Source organism: Dendrobates tinctorius, unplaced genomic scaffold, assembly GCF_039654945.1.
Source record: "Dendrobates tinctorius isolate UK_male_01 unplaced genomic scaffold, ASM3965494v1 ptg000024l, whole genome shotgun sequence".
NCBI lineage: Eukaryota > Metazoa > Chordata > Amphibia > Anura > Dendrobatidae > Dendrobates > Dendrobates tinctorius.
The window spans coordinates 16,986,545-17,009,021 of NW_027361692.1; the positions used below are offsets into that span (position 1 = coordinate 16,986,545).

At 43.6% G+C, this 22,477-nt stretch overlaps 1 protein-coding gene across 3 annotated transcripts in view; it reads left to right on the forward strand.

Annotated features, from left to right (window-relative positions):
* The first annotated feature begins 2,803 nt into the window (after positions 1 to 2,803).
* The window catches only part of LMBRD1 (LMBR1 domain containing 1), a 270,632-nt gene continuing 250,958 nt past the window's right edge, over positions 2,804 to 22,477 (forward strand). The window contains exons 1-3 of one of the 3 annotated variants that reach the window (XM_073569390.1): positions 2,804 to 2,822; positions 15,954 to 16,130; positions 21,663 to 21,726. In XM_073569390.1, the coding sequence (XP_073425491.1) occupies positions 16,104 to 16,130; positions 21,663 to 21,726 (91 nt within the window). In that variant the 5' untranslated portion in view covers positions 2,804 to 2,822; positions 15,954 to 16,103. Of the gene's footprint in view, positions 2,823 to 3,538; positions 3,629 to 4,053; positions 4,211 to 15,953; positions 16,131 to 21,662; positions 21,727 to 22,477 lie in introns of those variants that run through there. The other 2 variants (XM_073569389.1, XM_073569388.1) reach the window with 2 other exon arrangements.

Below are 22,477 nucleotides of genomic sequence, written 5' to 3' on the forward strand. Positions count from 1 at the left end.
TTACTCAAAAATATAGCTATAAAGAGAAAAATCAGACAAACTGAACATTTTGCAATGGTCTCTTGATTTTTACCAGAGCTGTATATGTGCTCTGATTAGGTATTCATAATGCAGACTGCTGACAGGTCACTGATCCCTCACTGACCTGCCCCCTAGTTTGCATAATGAATACCATCACATACTGAATAAAAAACCCAAAACGCTTCTGCAGGCAGGTGCCAGGCATGGCACCAGCGCGGCAGCATAATCACATGGTTACTGTACACTTAATCCCTTTTGCTTATTTAATTGAGCGAGGAAAAAAAAAGTCAATTTGAAATTGGCGCCCAGGGCGTCTGCGCAGTAGCAGCTATCAGATCTCTATACAAACCAATAGCTGCAGGCGCAGCGGGCGCCATTTTGAAATTGACTTTTTTTTTCCTTGCTCAATTAAATAAGCAAAAGGGATTATGTGTACAGTAACCATGTGATTATGCTGCAGTTCTGGTGCCATGGCTGGCACCTGTCTGCAGAAGTGTTTTTTTTTCTTTAGTATGTACAGGTATTCATTGTGCAAACTAGGGGGCAGTTCACTGAGGGATGCATTTTGAATACCTAATCAGAGCATCACATGAAGACCCCTCCCCCCCACAGGCCGCCCCGGAGCATGGGCATATCATTAACTCAAAACTGAAAATAAAGATTAAACAACCACCACAAGACAGATTTCATCAACAAAGGTATCATTTTAAGCAGTATAATGACGCTGACCTGACACTGTTGGTAGGTTACTGTGCAAAATCCTGCTGACATGTTCCCTTTAAAGAACAACAGAAGAACAGGGAAAATATGGCAGGATGGGGGATATACATATATACCAGGATGCAGACTCGGACTGGCCCACAGGGTAACATGGGAAACCCCCGGTGGGCCCCTGTGCACATCTGGGCCCCCAATCCCACTGTATGGGCAGTGCTTGGCATAATTCACTTGATTCACTCTGTACAGAAAAAGAAGCATCTCATCATTCATTATCCACTACCCAGTTTATTATTTTGCAGAGATATAGGTAAATTTGTGAAAGAGGGTAGTGTAATATTTGTATGCAGGTGAAAAGTGGGCCCCTCAAGGTCAATGTTACTGGTGGGCCCTAGGCTACCCAGGCCGACACTGCCAGGATGGGGCCCAGGATAAGGGGCATATGCAGGGCCAGACTGGGACTAAAATTCAGCCCTGGCATTTGAAGTTACACAGGCCCACTAGTCACATGGTGACTATATAATATTTTTGTACAGTTGTAGGTTACAAGAAGTGAGAGGAGATTAACACGACTATATAACATGTAGTCACAGCTGTGCCCAGTATTTCAGCTCAGTCCTATTTGTTGCATTTAGGTACAGTATTCCTCCCAAAGCTCTGTCCCCTTTTGTACGCACGGTGACAGAATTCCTGCCAGAACTGCTATCCATTGGGCAACCAGACCCCCTGGTCATAGCCGCCCCTATCATACCTGCCAACTTTTGACGAAGGGAAAGAAGGACAAAGACTGCTGCAAATTTTAGGCCATGCCCGGCCACACCCATTTCACATTTAGTCACACCCATTTCCACGCCTAACCGCACCCATTTAGCACTGCTGATCACACTGACTGGTACTGAGGGCACAGTGGCTGGCATTACGGGTACACTGACTAGCACTAAGGAAGAGAGAAAACAGAGAGAGAAAAAAGAAAAAAGAGAGAGAAAGAAAGGAGAGCGAGAGAGAAAGAAAGAACAGAGAGAGAAAGAAGAAAGAACAGAGAGAGAAAGAAGAAAGAACAGAGAGAAAGAAAGAGGGGAAAGAAAGAAAGAACAGAGAGAGACAGAGAAAGAACAGAGAGAGAAAGAAAGAAAGAAAGAAAGAAGTAAAGAAAAGAAAGAACAGAGATAAAGGAAGAGAGGAAAGAAAAAGAAAGAGGGGAAAGAAAGAACAGAGAGAGAGAGAGAAAGAAAAAACAAGATTAGAGAGTGAAAGAAAGAACAGGGAGAGAGAAAGAAAATGAGGGAAAGACAGAACAGAGAACGAGAAAGAAAGAACAGAGAAAGAAAGAAATAAAGAAATATTCTATAAAGATACTATAGCAGCCCGGCTCCCATTGTAGTGCCCACCTGAGCCTCCCGATGCAGGACCTATCATGATCCGCTCACACGGCCGGCATCCCCGATTCCAAGGCGATCCTGCTGTCTGCGCTGTCGGAGGAGGACACGGTGATGGATCTGAAGCATTCCTGGTTCCGTCACAATCTCCTCAGGAAATTATCTCATTTCCGGTCAGCTTCGAGCACATCACTTCCGGTGAAACGTCATGTGTGTGTTTTAAAATGCTCCTCGGGGCTCCGCCATGTACTCCTGTGTCCGTGGGAAAAGCCCGCTTTGTATGCTTCGTACACACTTGGCTCCGCTCCATACATCCCGTACACATATGGCTCCACTCCGTACACACGTGGCTCCGCTCCGTATACCCCATACACACGCGGCTCCGCTCCGTACACCAAGTACACACACGACTCCACTCTGTTCACCTCATACACACAGCTCTGCTACATCTACCCTGTAAACCCCTCCTGACCCCACACATACTTACCTCATCCAGCACCATGACAACAGCACAGCAGAGTCTTGCAGACACCAAGAGGCAAGGCTGAGCGCACAGGGCCTGTGATGAGGTCACAGGAGGGGCAGAGTTAGGGGTCACATGATTAGGGGTCTGGACAAAGGCTCCTGATCATGTGACTCCTGACTCCTCCCCTCCTGTGATCTCATCACAGGTCCTGTGAACAGAGAAGAGAGCAGGCAAGCGACGCTGTGAGTGGCTGCAGTGCGGGAGGGTTGGAAACTATAACCGCCGTGACCACAGAGGGCCGGCGGCAGGAGCAACAGCCAGGCCAGTGGCCGCATCAGCTGGCAAGCGCCCACATGACAGCGGCCCAGCGGGAAAATGCCCGGTTGGTTATATTACCAATCCGGGCCTGGGCATATACCAGGATGGGGTCAGGATGAGTTTTGATGCTTATTTTGGGTGCTACAGGCAGCAGATAAGGGTCAGCATGGGAAATGCAGTACCTGGGGCCTGCCACGGGGTATCTTTCTTAGGCCTCTTTCACACTTCAGTTTTTTTACCTCAGTCAAAATCCGCCACTTTTAGAAAAAAACGGATGCGCCCATTGATTTGCATTAGTGGCGGATTTTGACTGATGATCGTCCGTTGGGTCCGTTTTTTGACGGATCCGTGAGAATTTTATCGACTCCCGGGCTGACCAGACGGACACTGTAACTTTTTTTTGTTGACGGTCCGCTATTTTTAGCTGCGCATGCATGAAAGGTTTTCCCCGGGAGCAGTTTTAACCATGTAATGCCATTCCGGGAGCCGCTAAAATACTCTCTCTCCTCACCGGAACACTCCCTCACTTCGATTCTCGGCGATAGGCATCGACCTCCCGTTCCAGGCCGCGAGAACGCGGCGATGCAGGCCGCGGTCACTTTAAATCACGCCGCATTCCTTCTTCCACAGATCCGTACTACAACGTGGTCCGATGTCATCCGTACATCACTAAACGGAGACGGATCAGTTGTTTTTCACCTTTGGCGGATTTCAGCGGACCGCCGACAACGTAAGTGTGAAACAGGCCTTACCTATTTGGAATTTTGGAATGGTTTTCTGTGCAGTATATGGTAAAATAGATGGTGATGATCTGAACTACAACTCCACAAGCAAGTAAGAGCCCTCATATGGCTATGTCGGGGAGGGGGGAATTACGTTATGACTGTTGGAAAAAAGAGGAAAAATGAAACTGATTTCATCACTAAGTGGTAAGGGCAATTGTGATATTCAGCCCAAACATACCCACAAGTAAGAAGCTAACGCCGCATGCAGGCGCCATGCACAGTGCTGGGCGAGCAGGGACCTTTGCCTCCAGCAGTGACAGCACCGTGCTGTCAGTCAGCCTCAGCACAACCTGTCAGGGACGTGACTCCCCCTTGTTGCCGTGGTGACGGGGACGCTTCCAGTGCAGTCCTGGCTCCGCCCCCAGGTCCCCAGCACAGGAAGGAGGCGGCCCGATCCCCGGGATTGGATTATTCCCGCACCGTTACGGGCAGGAGCAGCTGTCACGGGGTTTGCGGGGGAAACAGGAAGCGGAGCGATGGCGGCTGACCTGGTGATCGGCTGGGGCATCTTCGGGCTGGTGCTACTGGTAGGCGCTGTGTGCAGGAGGGGGATGGTGCCCGCCCACCCAGGAAGTGCAGCCTGTGCCATGGGGCACACAAGCCTCACACATGCACGTGCTGCTGGTTCCATCTGATCGCGCGTAGTGGAGCTGTGCGGGAGGACCGGGCATTAGGGGCATAGCAGGCAGTACTGCTGTGTATGGGGATGTCTGCAGACTTCCAGGGTGCTTATGGGGGATCCTCACTGCGCACTATGCCGGGGGGGCAATATATGGAGCAGAGACATGGGGTGCCTCATAGCCAGAGTTCAGACCCCCACTGACTGTGGGATCAGGGATGTCCTCAGGCTGTGTGGGAACTTGCCCCTGTGCACGGTAACTGGTCCATGTACGGTCCGCTGTGCACATGGGCCCGGTCCATAGGTTGTGCTGTCCGCAGCGCCGTGTGCTCCTCCGTAAAGCGGCCGAATACTATATACTGTCAGATCCGTAGACCCGACCACCGCATGAGCGATCAGGTTCCCACGGACCCTCAGTCAGGCTGGTACATCGCTGGTGTGCTTGGGTTATTATTGGTATCCAAAAACTGACCAGCCGCTCCAGACAGAAAAACACAAGTGTGAACAGGTGCAAGCAGTTAGTGTAACCAAGAAAACACAGCTGCGCTCTGAAACGCTGTAATATGCAAACATTGAATACATGAAATTGGAACTACATTACTTTATAGAAAATGTTAAGAAATGAAAGTACTTGGCGCACAAATTGGCCAATTCATGAGCCCATCAGCCACGGCAAGGCATTCCGTATTATGGGGTCTGAGCACACGCTGATCTGCTATGTGCCCGTTTGGTGAGGCCTGATACTTTGTGTGTGACACTGCTGATTAAGCTCGGTACCGGCGGGGGGTTGCTGCTTGTGCAGACACACTCCCAACCTTTCACTGTATTTGTCGGCACCATCTGGATAAGGCTGCGTTCACATGTCTGTTTTTAAAACTGTCAACACACTGATCCATAGCGTTTACAGGGAACCTGTGAGATGGTTCATGCTGGTGGGCAGCAAAAATCAGGGCCTGGGTATGTACTCCGGGGTTTCCGATTTAGAACATGCGGCTGGAGACGAGCCTAATCCAGCTCTGTGACTGGTTCTCTTTCCCAGCACCGCTCTAGGTAACAGACCAGGTAGGCCGGGGTCACACTTGCAAGAAACTCGCATGAGTCTTGTGTCTCAATACCCGGCACTGCCGCCGGCACTCCGGCCGGAGCGCTCAGCTGCATAGAAATACATGGAGCCGCACACTCCGTTCCCGAGTGCCGGGTATTGAGACACGAGACTCGTGCGAGTTTCTCGCAAGTGCGACCCCGGCCTTACTTCCATCTTTGGATATTTATTTACTATTTTGTGTTCTAACTCTCTGACATAAAGTAATATAAATGAATCCCAATGAATAAATCCATTCTCCATGTCTGCCTTTAGACAGGAGCTTTGCTCGCTTGTTTGCTGAGCCGTGTAGTTCTTGGGGGTTTCAGAAACGGGACCCTGATGAATCTGCCTGGAATCAAGAGCAGTAAAGTATATAAAACTAGATTTACTAATATTTCAAAATTGTCATCAAATCTCAGATATTTTCATAAATGAGCGTAAAACAAATCGACCTAAATGTACTACTACTGTAAAATACAATGTGTCACAAAGAAAAATCTGAATCACTGGGATATGTAGAAGCATTCCAAAATTATTACCATGAAAAGTGACATATGTCTAATTTAAAAAAACATTGGTGACAAAGGTCAGAACTATGTCTAAGAGGTTAAACTCTTCCCACCATTGTCCCTACTGGTATGTTAAGTGTTGGATACTTGTGTATAACGCAGACGCAGGAACTTAGCCTACACCATAACTAAGGCCGGGATCTCACTATCGTGTGTGATGCGAGAAACTCGCACGAGTCTCTGCGTCAACTCGTGGCGCTGCTGCCGGCACTCAGGACCGGAGCTGCAGCTACATAGAAATATATGCAGCTGCTGCTCTGGTCCTGAGTGCCGGCGATAGCGCCGGGTGTTGATGCGAGAGACTCGTGCGAGCTTCTGGCGTCACACACGGTAGTGTGATCCTGGCCTAAGAGAGGTTGTTTTATACAGCCTGTGTCTGCCTCCTACCGGCAGTGAGCAGATCTGATCTCTACCTGCTGCTTTTAACCTTTGAAATAACATTGTCATACTATGGGGGCATGATGTCTCTCCTGCTTACCAAAGCCTTCCCTCTGTGTGATGCTGATGAGTTGGCATGTCAATTACAGGCATGCTGATGGCGCTAGCGCCTGTCTTGGCAGTAGCCTTGTGGAGACCAGCCTGTGTATGGGCTTCAAAGGAGACCAGCATTTTTCTCTCTACTCCCATAGTATATCAGACGATGGCAGGTTCAAGTCTCCCAAGGAGTCTAAAAAAAGTTTTGTTTTTTTAATGTAAAAATTGAAAGCATCCACCTTCTACAACTAATAACGCTGCGTCTGTAAAGGTACGATGAATGAACGTGTATGGTAACAGCTGTAAAGACAGAAAAAAATCCACACCCAAAAATAGTCGTAAATTCTTTTATTAGGCTGTATTGATAGATCAATAAAGGAAAAGAAAAGTTTTGGTCCTGGTAAGAAGGGGAGAAAAAAACAGAGGCACAAAAAAATAACATGCTCAGTCACGAATGTGTTATAATAGAAAGGCAAAGCACAAGGAATGTACAGAAGAATGACAGGCATGGGGTAAAAGAGGACATTGTAAGTATGTGTGCTTGGCTGCTGACCGGATCATCAACATAATTCTGTTACCCTAAACTTGGTCAAAGCTTCAAAGCTCTTGTGCTCCAGAAAGCCAGCTCTAGGGCCGAGATTGCTGCTTTACAAGGAATCTTCCATTCTGAGGACGGTATAAAATAAAGACAGATTAATTACAGCAGCATGTACCAGGATCCTTGCTGTAATTTTGATAAAAATCATTATTTGATCTTCTGCAGCTTTGCTAGTCTTCTCAATTATGATCTCTGTCTGGCATTGCCTCCAACATTGGTTCACCAGTTTCTGGGATATTACTAGCACTTGTTTTGCCGTCCAGCTTGTCCTTTTGCAAGAGGATTGTGAACACCACAGCAGGGTTCTTTAATGCGTTCCTTCGTTAAATAAGATTTGGTTCAGGTGATCACCTAATCAGAAGCACATTAAGTAGAATGAGGTGTCCTCTGGTGTCTTGCTAAATTTTCTCCCAAATTAGGTTATTTACCTCGAGTAACTAAACAACATCGAGGGGTTATCTGCATCACCTGCCTTTGCAGGGATCCCCATGAGTAAACCAACAACATCATGGGTTAACTGCATCACCTGCCTTTGCAGGGAAAACAAATCCACATACACCGTCCTAAAAACTCTACATCACCCCTGAGTACTTTAACAACATCAGTGGGTTAACTGCATCACCTGCCTTTGCAGGGACACCCTCGAGTAACTTAACAACATCGAGGGGTTAACTGCATCACCTGCCTTTGCAGGGATCCCCATGAGTACACTAACAACATCATGGGGCTCTGAGCCCTTGAGCTTATTATCCTATGCCTCTGCAAGTCCACTACTCCCCAATTCATGCGCTACTATATCATACAGAGCTTCGGTCCAGCCAGGAACCTCCGGTTTTTCCTCAACTTTTCTTTATTACTTCGCCTGAACATTGTAACAAAAATTTGGCAAAATGCCAAATGCTGATTTTTTTGCACAAAGAAACCTTAACTAATATTCCGTATTTTGACAAAAATAGAATTTCAAAATTATATTCAGGCAAAAAGTTATTTAGGATTTTCCAAAATTGGCTTTCTGCCAAATAGACGCAACCTATCACAACTTTACAATTATCACTTCTCCAGACTATAGAACATACCAAAAACCTTCCTAGTTACAACTACAAAAATCTTTTTACTCAAAAGCCTGAAATTTGAAAAATCCTGCCGACTACGCCAATTTATGTCTTGCTAAATTTTCTCCCAAATTAGGTTATTTACCTTAACTTACGTAGCGCTCACTGGCATCCCAACCAGGCAAAGATTATTGACAATCTTTTATTTTAGCAAGCAATCATTTTGTTTTACATAGCACATGAATAGTCTCATTGATTTAAAAACGACAGTTATGACATGAAAGATTTCAGCATCAATAATAATTACCGAGTTATTGTAGCATCACCCTTCGCATCGGGGGACCTCGATCAGCGGGAAGGGGTTTTCCTCGGTCAGCATCACAGACTAAGTGCGTCCACTTGAATCGTCTGGAAAGTCCCCACCCGCTGAGGAGGTCAGTACTTTTTATAATATCAATTGGAATGATCACGCACTGACATGCGCAGTAACTTGTTTTTTTTCACATTCCTCCTTTATCTCAGTTGGTTTGGTTCTCATATTCCTCCCTTCCAACTCCCACAACAATTCCTGAGCAGGTGGTTGCTTTTCACATTCCTGAGTGTGTGCTCTCCTCATGGTAGGAAAAGTTCAGATTCCGGTCACAATCCATAGTATCCAAATGGATGTTTCAATGTACTGCAATCACTACCTTATTGACTGGATGCCTATCTATACCAGTCTCTCACTCATGCATATCCCATTTGTATCACATCTGGCTGGAATTCAACTGACACTGGAATGGAATGGCTGTCAGACATGTAGGGAAGCTGACTCTTTAAAACTGTGCAGTGGTCTCTTAATTTTTGCCAGAACTGTATGTCCTGATTCATGTTATGTGCTGTTGGCCTTAGTTTAACACACACCAGGAAAAGCTCCCAACATTTCTCCAGTGGCATTCGTCACCCATAGGCTGATCCTTAAAGATGTTGTCCACTACATGTTCATCAATGTCTGGCCCGGGTCCGACGCCCGGCACTCTTGCTGATGAGCAGTTATCGTCGGCCCGCTCAAAGTACTCTTTTTTGCGGAGCTGGCAGTCTACTGATGGTGGCCACCACAGGGTACTACACATTCGCCTCATTGATTTGAATACCAGGCTTTATGTTCAGTACCCTCTGGTTGCCACTATTAGAAGACCGCCAGCTCCTCAAGGGAGTACTTTCGGCGGGCCGACAACAGCCGATCAACGGGTGCAGAATGTCGGACCCCTGCCAATCAGACATTGATGACTTATTATAAGGATCAATCAAAAAGCAGTGGACAACCTCCTTGGATACATTGTGAGCAGTTTCATGGTAAGGAGCCACGGCCTATGGAAATATTTAGGGCCTCATTTATCAATTGTCTAAAAAAAAAAAAAACTGTCTTTGTCCGTAGCAACCAATCACAGTGCAGCTTTTATTTCATAAGCTGCTCTGGTAAAATGAGAGCTGTCCTTGGATTGCTTGCTGTGGATAAGTCAGTTTTCCTTTTAGAGACTTTTTGCTAAATCTCCCCATTAGTGTGCATGTTTGGAGATTTTTCAGCTTGAACGCTAAACTTAGGCCAAAAATGTGTTCTGAATATGGCCTGAGATCTAGGATACGAGCAAAGAACTACTTTAATAAAGTGGAAATAGTAAGTTAGAATGGCTTTATTGCTACAGTACGTGTAAAAGCAGAATAAATGACAGTAGAAGCTAATGGTCTTTATTTCGTTAACTGTTGTGATTTTTAAATTGAGATTTCAGGCATCGGCTAATGTAACTTTAGTGATTTCAGTAATTATATTGCGTATTGTAAAATGCAATTTATTTTGTCATAAGCTTCTATTCATCTTGTTTGGTACTGATGCGGCCATTTACAATGTGGTAATTATCATTGCTTATGATTTAAAAATATTGAGGTTGTACATTTAGTTTCAGCATTGTATGAAACTGAACGACTATAAAAGCCAAATTGTATTTTATCTTCCGTTAAAGTCAACATCGCCTACGTGTTTAGTACAGGAAGATATACCATCTATACTAAATATATATCGGCAGCACTCCCCCCGATAATGGCAGCTTATATACAGGAGCTTCTCACAAAATTAGAATATCATCAAAAATTGTATTTATTTCAGTTTTTCAATACAAAAAGTGAAACTCATATATAGAGTCATTACAGAGTGTTTGTTTATTTCAAGTGTTTATTTCTGTTAATGTTGATGATTATGGCTTACAGCCAATGAAAATCCAAAAGTCATTATCTCAGTAAATTAGAATAGTTTATAACACCAGCTTGAAAAAAATGATTTTAAAATCCGAAATGTTGGCCTACTGAAATGTATGATCAGTAAATGCACTCAATACTTGGTCGGGGCTCCTTTTGCATCAATTACTGCATGAATGCGGCATGGCATGGAGGCGATCAGCCTGTGGCACTGCTGAGGTGTTATGGAAGCCCAGGTTGCTTTGATAGCAGCCTTCAGCTCATCTGCTTTGTTGGGTCTGGTGTCTCTCATCTTCCTCTTGACAATACCCTATAGATATGCTGGCCAATTTTCATCAACTCAATGCCGACTTTTATTTCCCATTGACTTGCAATGGGGTCGGGTTTTGGACGAAACTCCGACTTTTTTTTGCCCTAGTCGGACGAGTTTCATCTGAAACAAATTTTGTTTCATGAAACCCGATCCGACCAAAGTCTCTCAACTCTAGTCATGAGTGGCTTGACACAAGGAATGTGACACTTGTAGCCCATGCTCTGGATAAGTCTGTGTGTGGTGGCTCTTGAAGCAATGACTCCAGCAGCAGTCCACTCCTTGTGAATCTCCCCAAAATTTTTGAATGGCCTTTCCTTAACAATCCTTTCAAGGCTGCGGTTATCCCGGTTGCTTGTGCACCGTTTTCTACCACACTTTTTCCTTCCACTCAATGTTACATTAATATTCTTGGATACAGCACTCTGAACAGCCAGCTTCTTTAACAATTACCTTTTGTGGCTTGCCCTCCTTGTGCAGTGTCAGTCACTACCTTTCTGGACATCTGTCAAGTCAGCAGTCTTCCCCATGATTGTGCAGCCTACTGAAACGCTAAGGGACCTTTTTAAACGCTTATGAAGCCTTTACAGGTTTTTTTTTTTTTTTTTTAATTCTAATTTACTGAGAACTTTTGGATTTTCATTCGCTGTAAGCCATAATCATCAACAGTAACAGCAATAAACACTTGAAAGAGATCATTCTGTTTGTAATGACTCTACAGAATGAGTTTCACTTCTTGTATTGAAGAACTGAAATAAATCAACTTTTTGATAATCTAATTTTGTGAGAAGCACCTACATATATATTATAAATTACCGCAGTGTTACTGTGTATAACACAAATCAGTCTTCTATGGACGCCAGACAGAAGCTGTCATTCACAGGACTACACTCATGACTGGCACAGTGGTCTTCAGTAGACTCTGGCTGTCAAAGCAACCCATCTGTGCCCTGTGATCGAGTCAAGGGATTGAAAGGTGGTTAGAATAACGCTTCCCCCTGGAATACTCACTGTTAATGCCACTGTCGGAGAATTACATCAGCTTTTAATAGATTAATAGCCCCTCTGGCAGAGCACAGCTCCACTTATTGCTGCCAGTGGGAGGTGACGGCTGAATGGCACAGCTCCTGACCCCACTTCCAATCATCCGCTGCCTATATATGGCGCCGGTCGGTAAGGGGTTAGAGTAATTCTATTTAATATTTATTTCATAAATTAATATTTTACTTGAAAACAAAAAGCTTTGTAATATCAGATTTTTTTTTTTCCTCCAAGAGATCTGATCAACAATTTTCAAAATTATGTAGGAGGAGCTAGGCTTGTAACTCGCCCTCCTCCTCTTTCCCCTCAACAGAGTTGCTAATGAAAAGATTCTGCCATCACCTGTCTCGGTAAGGTATAAATCTGTCGTCACTGAATACAGATTTTACCCCTGAATTGAACGTTTGAAAACAAAGGATCAGTCTTTGCAGAGAAAGAAGCTGATTTCTGTGATAAGATATATTACAAAGTTGCTTATTTTTATGTGTACTATTTATTTAGAAAGTCTAAATTAAATTGGTTACTGTAAGCAATGCCCAACTCACCGCCCGCAACCGATCACCTCTGGTTGCCTCGGACAATGGTGGTGATAAATGGGTCACTGTTCAACAATTAAAACTGATGCCCAAATGAAATTGTACTGATTAATTGCAGGGAAAGCTGTACTTGTACCTATATGTAAGTTAGACTGCAAGTGCACTGGGCGTTGGATGGAAACTTGTAGTCTGTGGCTCCTTTTCAGTTCTCCCTGGCTGCTTGATAGCTGTAGATAATGTCACAGACAAGTGTCTTTGCTTCTACTGCCATGTAAGCAGCCCTGGGAGCTGCTGGGCACAAAGTATTGCAGAGGAGCTGTGGACTGCAAGTATACTTCCAACACCCTGTGCACTTGCAGTCTAATTTACATGCATGTGGATACCGGTAAATATTTCAATGCAATGAAGCAATGGCTCAGGCCAATATAGTATGTGTTGGTTTAATTGTTGAATAGTGACCTATATATAGGTCACTACTTCTGGTTTCTCTCTGTAAATCGCTTCAGTTTTCCTTTGAGTCCAGGAGAGTCACTTTAAAGCACATATACTGTGTTTTTTTTTTTTTTTTTTTTCCATTTTATGACTGGAATGGTGTTACTAATCCAAATTCCCTGCTCCTAGTATTATGCCCATTAGCTGTCGTCTTCATCTGATATTCGCGTCGCTCCGGTCGTTTTCTGTAGGTTGTGTGACCTGCTTGTTCTCTCCACTGTTTGCGGGGCGAGAAGGAAGTCATTTCTCAGTGTAAGTCTATTATAAAAGCCAGGACGAAGCGTGTGACTGTTCACTGTAACTTTCAGTCAGTTAGAAGTTGCAGATCAGGACTGCGCCAGGAACAGCAGAAGTATTTCACTTACCAGCCAACTGCTGGTAAGTATATTACTAGGGTCGGGGAACTTACATAAGTGGCACCACTCCAGCGCTGAAATAATAAAAAAAAAAAAAATAACCTGCTGGGGTAGTGCGTTTAAATAATTAAATTCTGGCTCCCTACAACTTCCACATGGGGGTGCTCTTTGCATACATTAAAATCAATGGAAGTACTTTAAAGGGAACCTGTCAGCAGGATTGTGCATAGTAACCTACACACAGTGTCTGGTCGGCGCCGTTATACTGAGTAGGGATTCAACTCTCTCAAGAGCCACGGGAGTCACAGGAGGCACGTTCCTTTAAAAGTTCATGTGGTTTATTGCTTCATAACCCATAAAGCAGCACATAACACAAGGAATAGCCTTTAGCTCAGGCGAAAGCAAGCATAAGTGTCCATTATTTCAGGCTTAGTCCTGGAGCCTCAGCAAACACAGGAGGCTTATACGTCCTCACGTACAGCCAAAATCCACAGGCCTCACCGGGTCAGCAGCCTCAGCACGTGGTCTTTAGGAAGGTAGCACACCTTCCTCCACCTAGGCCTGCCGGGACCATCCACATGGCTCAATCAGATCCATGCGCTCTCTCTCATGTGACATACCCTGGCCACATGATATGGTCCATAGCCACGCCCACCAGGTCACATGACTCTGACCTCATCACAGGTCCTTCAAGCCTTTCCACACTCTTTACAATAGTGCTTTAAACACACCCACTGGGTGGGTTTGTAGATAACCAGGTCCGCCCATCTCTCTAGTTACCTGGAGACTTCTCCCTTACACATTGAAACAACACCTCAGCAGTATCACCGCTGATCAACACATAAGTCTCCATCCCAAAGCCACCCACTTTGAGATACATAACGACCATTCAGTATTCTGCCATTCATCCTTTCTCCTGGGACATCCACACAGCGCCCCCTAGCGGACTCAGTGGTTACTACACCACAACTGATTAAAATGATACCTTTTGTTGATGAAATCCATCTTGTGCTTCTTTTTTAATCTTTAGTTATATGATATGCTGATATGCTGATGTCCTAAGGCGGGGCTGGGGTATGTGGTGCTCTGACTAGAAATTCATAATGCAGACTGTTGACACGTCATTGCTCCCGCCTAAGTTGCATAATGAATATACTAATGTGTGTATTTGAAAAGGAAAAAAAGTCACTTCATCAAAATGGCGCCCTTGTCAGTTAGTGCCTATTATCTTGCGCTGTTGAAAAGAAAACAAAAATCACCATCAAAATGGCACCGTTGCCTGCGCATTAGCATCTTTTGCGTTCCGATAGATACTATTGCGCAAGACCCTCCGCCAGCTCCTAGTTGCTGCAGACAAAATAAAAATTACACTACATCAAAATGACGATGTGGGCTGCGCCTGCATATTAGCATCTATTTTGTACCGATAGATTCTACTGCGCAAGCGCCTTCGCCCATCCCTTGTCACTGCAGCCAAAAAAATTTACACTACAACAAAATAGTGCCGAAGGCGGCGCATGTGCAGTAGCATCTATTGGTACACGATAGATGCTAATGCGCAGGCGCAGCCCACGGTGCCATTTTGAAGTAGTGTAATTTCATTTTCTCTGCAGAAACTAGGAGCCGGCGGAAGCTCTTGCGGCACTAGCATCTATCGGAACACAAACGATTCTAATGTGCAGTTGACGGCGCCGTTTTGATGGTGATTTTTGTTTCTTTACAGCAGCGCAAGATATAGGCACTGACAAGTGATAGTGCGCAGGCGTCGCCATTTTGATGAAGTGATGTTTTTTTCAAATACACACACTAGTACATTATGCAAGCTAGGAGTCAGGTCAGTGAGGGAGCAGTCTCCTGTCAGCAGTCTGCATTATATATAATCAGAGCACACATACATGAACCACGCATTAAGACACGAGCATATCATTTACTAAAAACTAAAAATAAGGATTAATAAAGAAGCACAGGACCAATCTCATCACAAAGGTACCATTTTATTCAGTATAACGATGCTGACTTGACACTGTGTGTTGCTTACTATGCACAACCTTGCTGACAGGTTCCCTTTAAATAGCCAGACCCCCCCCCCCCCACAAAAAAAAAAAGTTACTAGTATATTAATAAAAGTTTTGTGCAGGTAATTTCTAGCTACTCCAGTGTTTAGGGTTTTTACAACTCCGGATTTCTTTAAATTTTTGAATATGACGGAAGAATGGAAATGGTAAAGTGGACACCAGGGCATGGAATCACTGTATGTCTGTATATAGATGGCCCTAATGCAAGTGTGTTGGGAGACATGCTGCATATCTAGCGCTCAGGACAAAGCTTGATAGGACACCTTTCCAAAATGTTCTTTTGGGGGCAGGATTCCCTGCGGGCATCTCATCCCATGCTTGGTACCTAATATATGGCCCCACATACAGTTCTGCCTATGATTCTGCAGCATTCATCCACAGGAGGGCAAAACCAAGTTCTCATGTGAAGGGGACAAATCCTGTAAAATGATTCTTACATTCCTTCCTTTCTCTGCACATGGAAATTGTGGTTATTTCCTTTCTTTATACATGACCTGCCTCACCTTAGGCTCGTATAATGCACTGCCATAGTTTATAACAGCAGATTGTAAGTGTGACGAAGTTCAGGACTTTGACCGTAACTTCGTTACAATCTGCCATTCTAAACTATGGCAGTGCATTATACGAGCCTAAGGTGCTTATTAAAGGGTTTCTCCGGGCTTAGACAAAAAGATCGAGTCCCTGGGCAAGTGCGCAGTTATGTGAGCGCAAGTAAGCTGTTCGCATAGTTCGTCACGTGCTGACTATACTCTCCTCCACTTCGCAGCCCCCAAAAAACCCTTTTATAGTGCGATACAAGCTGAGCTAAACAGTCATTTTTTTTTTATTTCAGGCAATTTTGGCTTTTTGTTGGGTTTACATCCGAAAATACCAAAGCTGTCAGGAGAGTGAAGCGGTGTCCACCATCACAGCAATATTTTCCCTGGCTATTGCTCTCATCACGTCTGCACTTTTACCTGTGGACATTTTTCTGGTGTCTTTTATGAAGAATGACAATGGCACATTTAAGGTAATTGTAATGAGCTATTCTGTAAATTACTCCTGTCTAGTAGGAAATCCACTAAAGAGAACCTGTCATCTGATTCATGCTGTCCAACCGGGCAGCTGTGGTGGTTTCAGAGAAACTATACTTTAACCCCTTTACGACCTTGGACATATAGGTACGTCCAAGGTCGTCTCTCTGCCTTGGTGTGGGCTCCGACACTAAAGGTACTGTCACACTTAGCGATGTACCAGCGATCCCGACCAGCGTAACAGGAGAAATTAGACTGCAAAAGTTATTGTGCAATTTGTCCTGAGTACGCTGATACCTGATATGTGGGGGGAACCACTGTTTCGGTGCATGGCAGAGCTCAGAAGGGAAGGAGCGCCATTTGACTTTTTCAATGCAAAATTGGCTGGAATTCAGATCGGACGCCATGTCACGTTTGGAGAGCCCCAGATGTACCTAAACAGTGGAAACCCCCCACAAGTGACCCCATTTTGGAAACTAGGCCACCCAAGGAACTTATCTAGATATGTGGTGAGAACTTTGAACCCACAAGGGCTTCACAGAAGTTTATAACGTACAGCAGTACAATTAAAAAATCATATTTTTTTCCACAAAAATAATCTTTTCACCCCCAATTTTTATTTTCCCAAAGGTAACAGGACCCTAAAAGTTATTGTGCAATTTGTTCTGAGTACGCTGATACCCCATATGTGGGTGTAAATGACTATTTGGGCGCATGGCAGAGCTTGGAAGGGAAGCAGCGCCATTTGATTTTTTTGGCTGGAATTGAGATCGGACACCATGTCGTGTTTGGAAACTCCCCACAAATGACACCATTTTGGACACTAGACCCCCCCAAGGAACTTATCTAGATGTGTGGTGAGCACTCTGAACCCCCCAGTGCTTCACATAAGTTTATAATTCCCAGGCGTGAAAATAAAAAAAAATCGTATTTTTTCCGCAAAATGATCATTTAGTCTCCAATTTTTTATTTTCCCAAGGGTACCATGAGAAATTGGACCCCAAAAGTTGTTGTCCAGTTTGTCCTGAGTACGCTGACACCCCATATGTGGGAGAAAACTACTGTATGGGCACACGTCGGGGCTCGGAAGGGAAGTAGTGACGTTTTGGAATGCAGACTTTCATGGAACGATCTGCGGGTGTCATGTTGCCTTTGGAGAGCCTCTGATGTGCCTAAACTGTTCAAACTCCCCACAAGTGACCCCATTTTGGAAACTAGACCCCCCACGGAACTTATCTAGATGTGTGGTGAGCACTTTGAACCCCCAAGTGCTTCACAGAAGTTTATAACGCCCGGGCGTGAAAATAAAAAAATCATATTTTTTTCCACAAAAAATGATATTTTTGCCCCCAATTTTTTATTTTCCTAAGGGTAACAGGAGAAATTGGACCCCAAAAGTTGTTTTGTAATTTGTCCTGAGTATGCTGATACCCCATATGTGGGGGTAAAACACTGTTTGGGCGCATGGCAGAGCTTGGAAGGGAAGGAGCACCATTTGACTTTTTCAACGCAGAATTGGCTGGAATTGAGATCAGACGCCATGTTGCGTTTGGAGATCACCTGATGTGCCCAAACAGTGGAAACCCCCCAATTCTAACTCTAACCCTAACCCCAACACACCCCTAACCCTAATCTCAGCCCTAGTCCAACCCTAATGGGAAAATGGAAATAAATACTTTTTTTTAATTTTATTTTTCCCTAACTAAGGGGGTGATAACGGGGGGTTTGATTTACTATTTATGGCGGGTTTTATATTTGGCAGCTGTCACATGCTAAAAGACGCTTTTTATTGTAAAAATAGTTTTTGCATCACCACATATTGAGAGCTATAATTTTTCCATATTTTGAGCCACTGAGTCATTTGAGGTCTTAATTTTTGCGGGACGAGTTGACGTTTTTATTGGTATAATTTTCGGGCATGTGACATCATTTGATCGCTTTTTATTCCGATTTTTGGGACGCAGAATGAACAAAAACCAGCGTTTCATGAATTTCTTTTGGGGGGTGCTTTTACACCGTTCTGCGTGCGGTAAAATTGATAAAGCTGTTTTATTCTTCGGGTCAGTACGGTTACAGCGATACCTCATTTATGTCTTTTTTTTTTTTATGTTTTGGCGCTTTTATGCAATGAAAACCATTTTATATAAAAAATAATTATTTTTGCATCGCTTTATTCTGCGAGCTATTACCTTTTTTTTTATTTTTTCGCTGATGACGCTGTGTGTCGGCTCGTTTTTTGCGGGACAAGATGACGTTTTCAGCGGTACCATGGATATTTATATGCGTCTTTTTGATCGTGCGTTATTGCACTTTTTGTTCGGCGGTATGATAATCATTATTTTTTGCTTGGTTTTTTACTTTTATTTTTTAAGGGGTTTGCTAAAGGGGTTAACTAATGGGACAGTTTTATAAGGCGGGTCATAACGGACGTGGCGATACCAAATATGTGTACTTTTGTTTTGTTTTTTTTGTATTTTCCAAAAAATGAATTTATTAGGGAATTATTTTTTTTTTTTTTTTTTTTTTTTTTTTTTTTTAACTTTATTAGGTTGTCCCAGGGGGGACATCACTGTCCTGTGATATATCGCTGATCTGTCAGATCACTGTGACAGATCAGCGATCTGTCACAGGCATAGACGCAGACTTTCTCATGCCTGTGCTTTGCAGGCAGTGAGGAAGCCAGCTCCCTGCAGGCCCTGAAGGTCCCCGTCGCCATCTTGGATTCGGGGACCTGCAGGGATGGAGCCGCCTGCAGCAGCGCTGCACATTGCGCTGCTGTGGGGGGCTCAGGGAAGCACGGAGGGAGCCCCCTCCCTGACGATGCTTCCCTTTAACCCCCGGTACACCGCAATTGTGTTTGATCGCGGTGTGCAAGGGGTTAACGTGTCGGGGGCGGTCCGTGACCACCCCTGACACACAGTACCGGGTATCAGCTGTCATAATCAGCTGACACCCGGCCGCGATCAGCGCCGCTTACCACGTTGGCGCCGCTGATCGCTATGACGTAATATTCTGTCCATGGGAATTAGGTCCCAGGTCACATGGACGGAATATTACGTCCATTGTAGGAAAGGGGTTAAGAAAGTTTGCACTGAACCAGTAAGCCAGAGAAAAGGCAGGGAAAAAGTCATGTATATGAATGAAAAAGATGCCAGGCATAGCCAATATCGGTGCCTTGTAACATTCCTTCCACATTGCAGCACTCTATAAACTTTTTTTTACAGGGTTTCCGCACTCTTGGGTGATTCCTTAATCTGTATTAGTTGCTCGGTATTTGCCTCTACTTTTAGAACGACTTTCCTTTTGGAATAACCTAAAGGGCATTCAGTTCTGTACTTAATGAAGCCAAGTAGCTTTCGTTAGCCTGGTTTGGCCTGCCACTCCTGGGAATATTTGTGCCACTTTATTAAGTGTTCCCCATCTGCATAAATCAAAAATCCAACTCCTTTAGCCTGCGTTCACACTTTGTGGCAAAAACCCTGCAACTTGTGAACACAAAAGAATATAACCACTACTGCTAGCTATAAATATAATTGTATTGAATATCAATAACATGTTATAAAAAAAATGTGAGGTGCGATACAGAAAATTGTAATGAGAATTCCATCCAATATGGGGCCACATCTATAGGTCAATGCTACATAAGATTGTGATTACCATAGTAAAAAAGTGCACAGCATATAATGGGGTATAGACAGGGGATTTGCCTAGTGTGAACAGTGTATATACATCCCAAATATAACAAGTAAAAAGTACGGAAAATGCACCAAAGAGAAAAACTTCATGGGAAAAAATTGTCACAAACATTCTTGAACCTACCCAAAAGAGGAGACCCCACTCTGATGTACATTTTGCCTGAGTATCGGAGTGGGGTCTCCTATTTTGGCTATGTTTAAGTATGTTTGATATTTTTGAATAGTATTTTTTTTTTTTTTTTCTTGCTGTATTTTGGATGTATTATTATACACTGTTCACACTAAGTAAATCCTTCTTTTATTCTCCATTATATGCTGTGCAATTTTTTACTATGTTAATCACAATGTTAGGTAGCATTCACCTAACTATAGATGTGGCCCACTATCAGATGTAATTCTTATTACACTGAAAATTGTATATCCCCATATGTTTTTATAACTTTTTTCTGTATACGTTTTATGATGCAATTTCCATAAAATTTCTATTTATCAGTAGTGATTATATTCTTTTTTTTTTTTATAGGTTTCATTGCTTTGCTATACACTGAAAAATATATGCTTACTTGGATGTATTTTTTTTCCTAGGGTACTAACTTGTAATCGCAGCCTAAGGCCCCTTCACATGTCTTATATTTCCAGTACTTGTGGTATCATCTTTTTTTTCTTTTGTCACGGATGCCGCACATACCCATTATAACCTATGCTGCTATGTATATGTCTGTGTCTTTACACCGACTGTGTGTCGGTGTTAACCAGCACAGAGACATGCCCATTTTTTTACCGGCAACATGGATGATAAAAGCCAATACAAGTCTGTGGGTCAGTGTAAAACCGCAGAGCATAAAGATGTCATCCATGTGCAATTTGTCTTTTAACATTGCAAAGTCTAAGAGAAGCTTTGCCACACTGCCATGGTGGAAAAACACTTATCTGATGTCACCGCTACTGGCCTTTCCAGTGCCGGTTTTATATGCACATGTGAAGGGGGGCCTTATAGTGCGTGATCCTTTTAGGCCTGTTTCACACATCAGTTTTTTTGGTCAGTTAAAATCCGCAAAAAAGGCGGATAACGGATCTGTTCCTACCACAACGAAACGCGCGTTGGGGCTACGTGTCCTGGGATTCTGAGTAGAGGTACTATGGGTAAGAGTGGCGCTACTTATATTTTGTGGCTACTTTTTGTGATTTATGGGGAGATTACTTGTTCCTATTGTTCCTATTGGCTTTTTTAGCCATAAGGTTTTCTTATATTAAGCCTTGGTTATTGGTCTTTTGTGACTTTACTCCTCATTTGTTATTTTAATACAAACTTTGGCCTCATTTTATATGTGACTTTTTTGTAATCCATGTGTAGTAGTTGCCGCTCCCCCACCTCTTTACATACCATTCAGACCTGGTGTGACATATACTTTTTGCTTACCCTTCCCCTGTATTATGTAACTAGTCATTTTTGTGATATTGTATTACCTTTTCCAATAAAGTATTGTATTTCTATATATATATATATATATATATATATATATATATATATATATATATATATTATATATATATGACCTACACCTTGTTTTTTGGTCTTTTTATAAAGGGGTTCCCCCATTATTTGTGCAAACATCCTAAATATTCCAATGAAGTTCTTGCCTTTACCGTGCAGCTGTCGCGTTAATGTTGCACTGGTCATAGTGGGTTTTCCTAGAATCTCTAAAATCAATCTTTCTAATTTGATAACTTAATAATTACACAATATGAAGTTGTGCAGTTTACATGTGAGTGGTGTTGCAAAATGTATAGCAAGGCAAGCAGTGGTCTAATATGCCCTTTTATCCTATTTAGGGCTGGGCGGAGGATAATGCCACACGGGCTCAGATAGAGAACACCGTTTTATTTGGATATTACAGTAAGTATTAGATGCAAATGTAAGTTCATATGGAAAAGCATTCTGTAAAAAAAAAATCTTGTCTTTGGTTATTTTTGCATCCAATTGCCATAGCCTCTGAGAGCTAGTTCAGATTGCTACAGTTTAACATGTTATCGGTAGCAGGTAAAGGTACTGTCACACTTAGCGATGTACCAGCGATCCCGACCAGCGATATGACGTGGTCAGGATCGCTGGTACATCGCTAAGTGGTCGCTAGTGAGCTGCCACACAGGCAGATCTCACCAGCGACATCGCAGGGGTCGGGGGTCGCTACTTACCTGTCAGACGAGGCGATGAAGACGTCCTCCCGTCCACGTCCACGCGTCGCTCGTCGTCACAGCAGGAAGCTGACGACGAGAAACGGCCCAGGAGACGTTCTCGTGCGATCAGCGATAACCAGCGGGGGAGCGGTCGGAGGTAAGTATCACACATAGCAATATCGCTATAACTTCACAAAAACCAGTGACGTTATAGCAGCATTGCTAGCGATATCGCTTAGTGTGACAGGCCCTTAAGGATTCATACTTGTGATAAGTATTTACACAACCTACAGTACTAATCCTTTGACAAGGAACTTAAATTTACTTAAAATAAGAACAAGTGATTGTGCAGCAATCCTTTTATATGTAGGAGCTGGAATTTATTAGGCCTTAGATGAGACCACTGATTTCATTGACCCCCAACATGACAAATTGCCTTTAAAGCTGCTTGACATCACCTGAGTTTAACA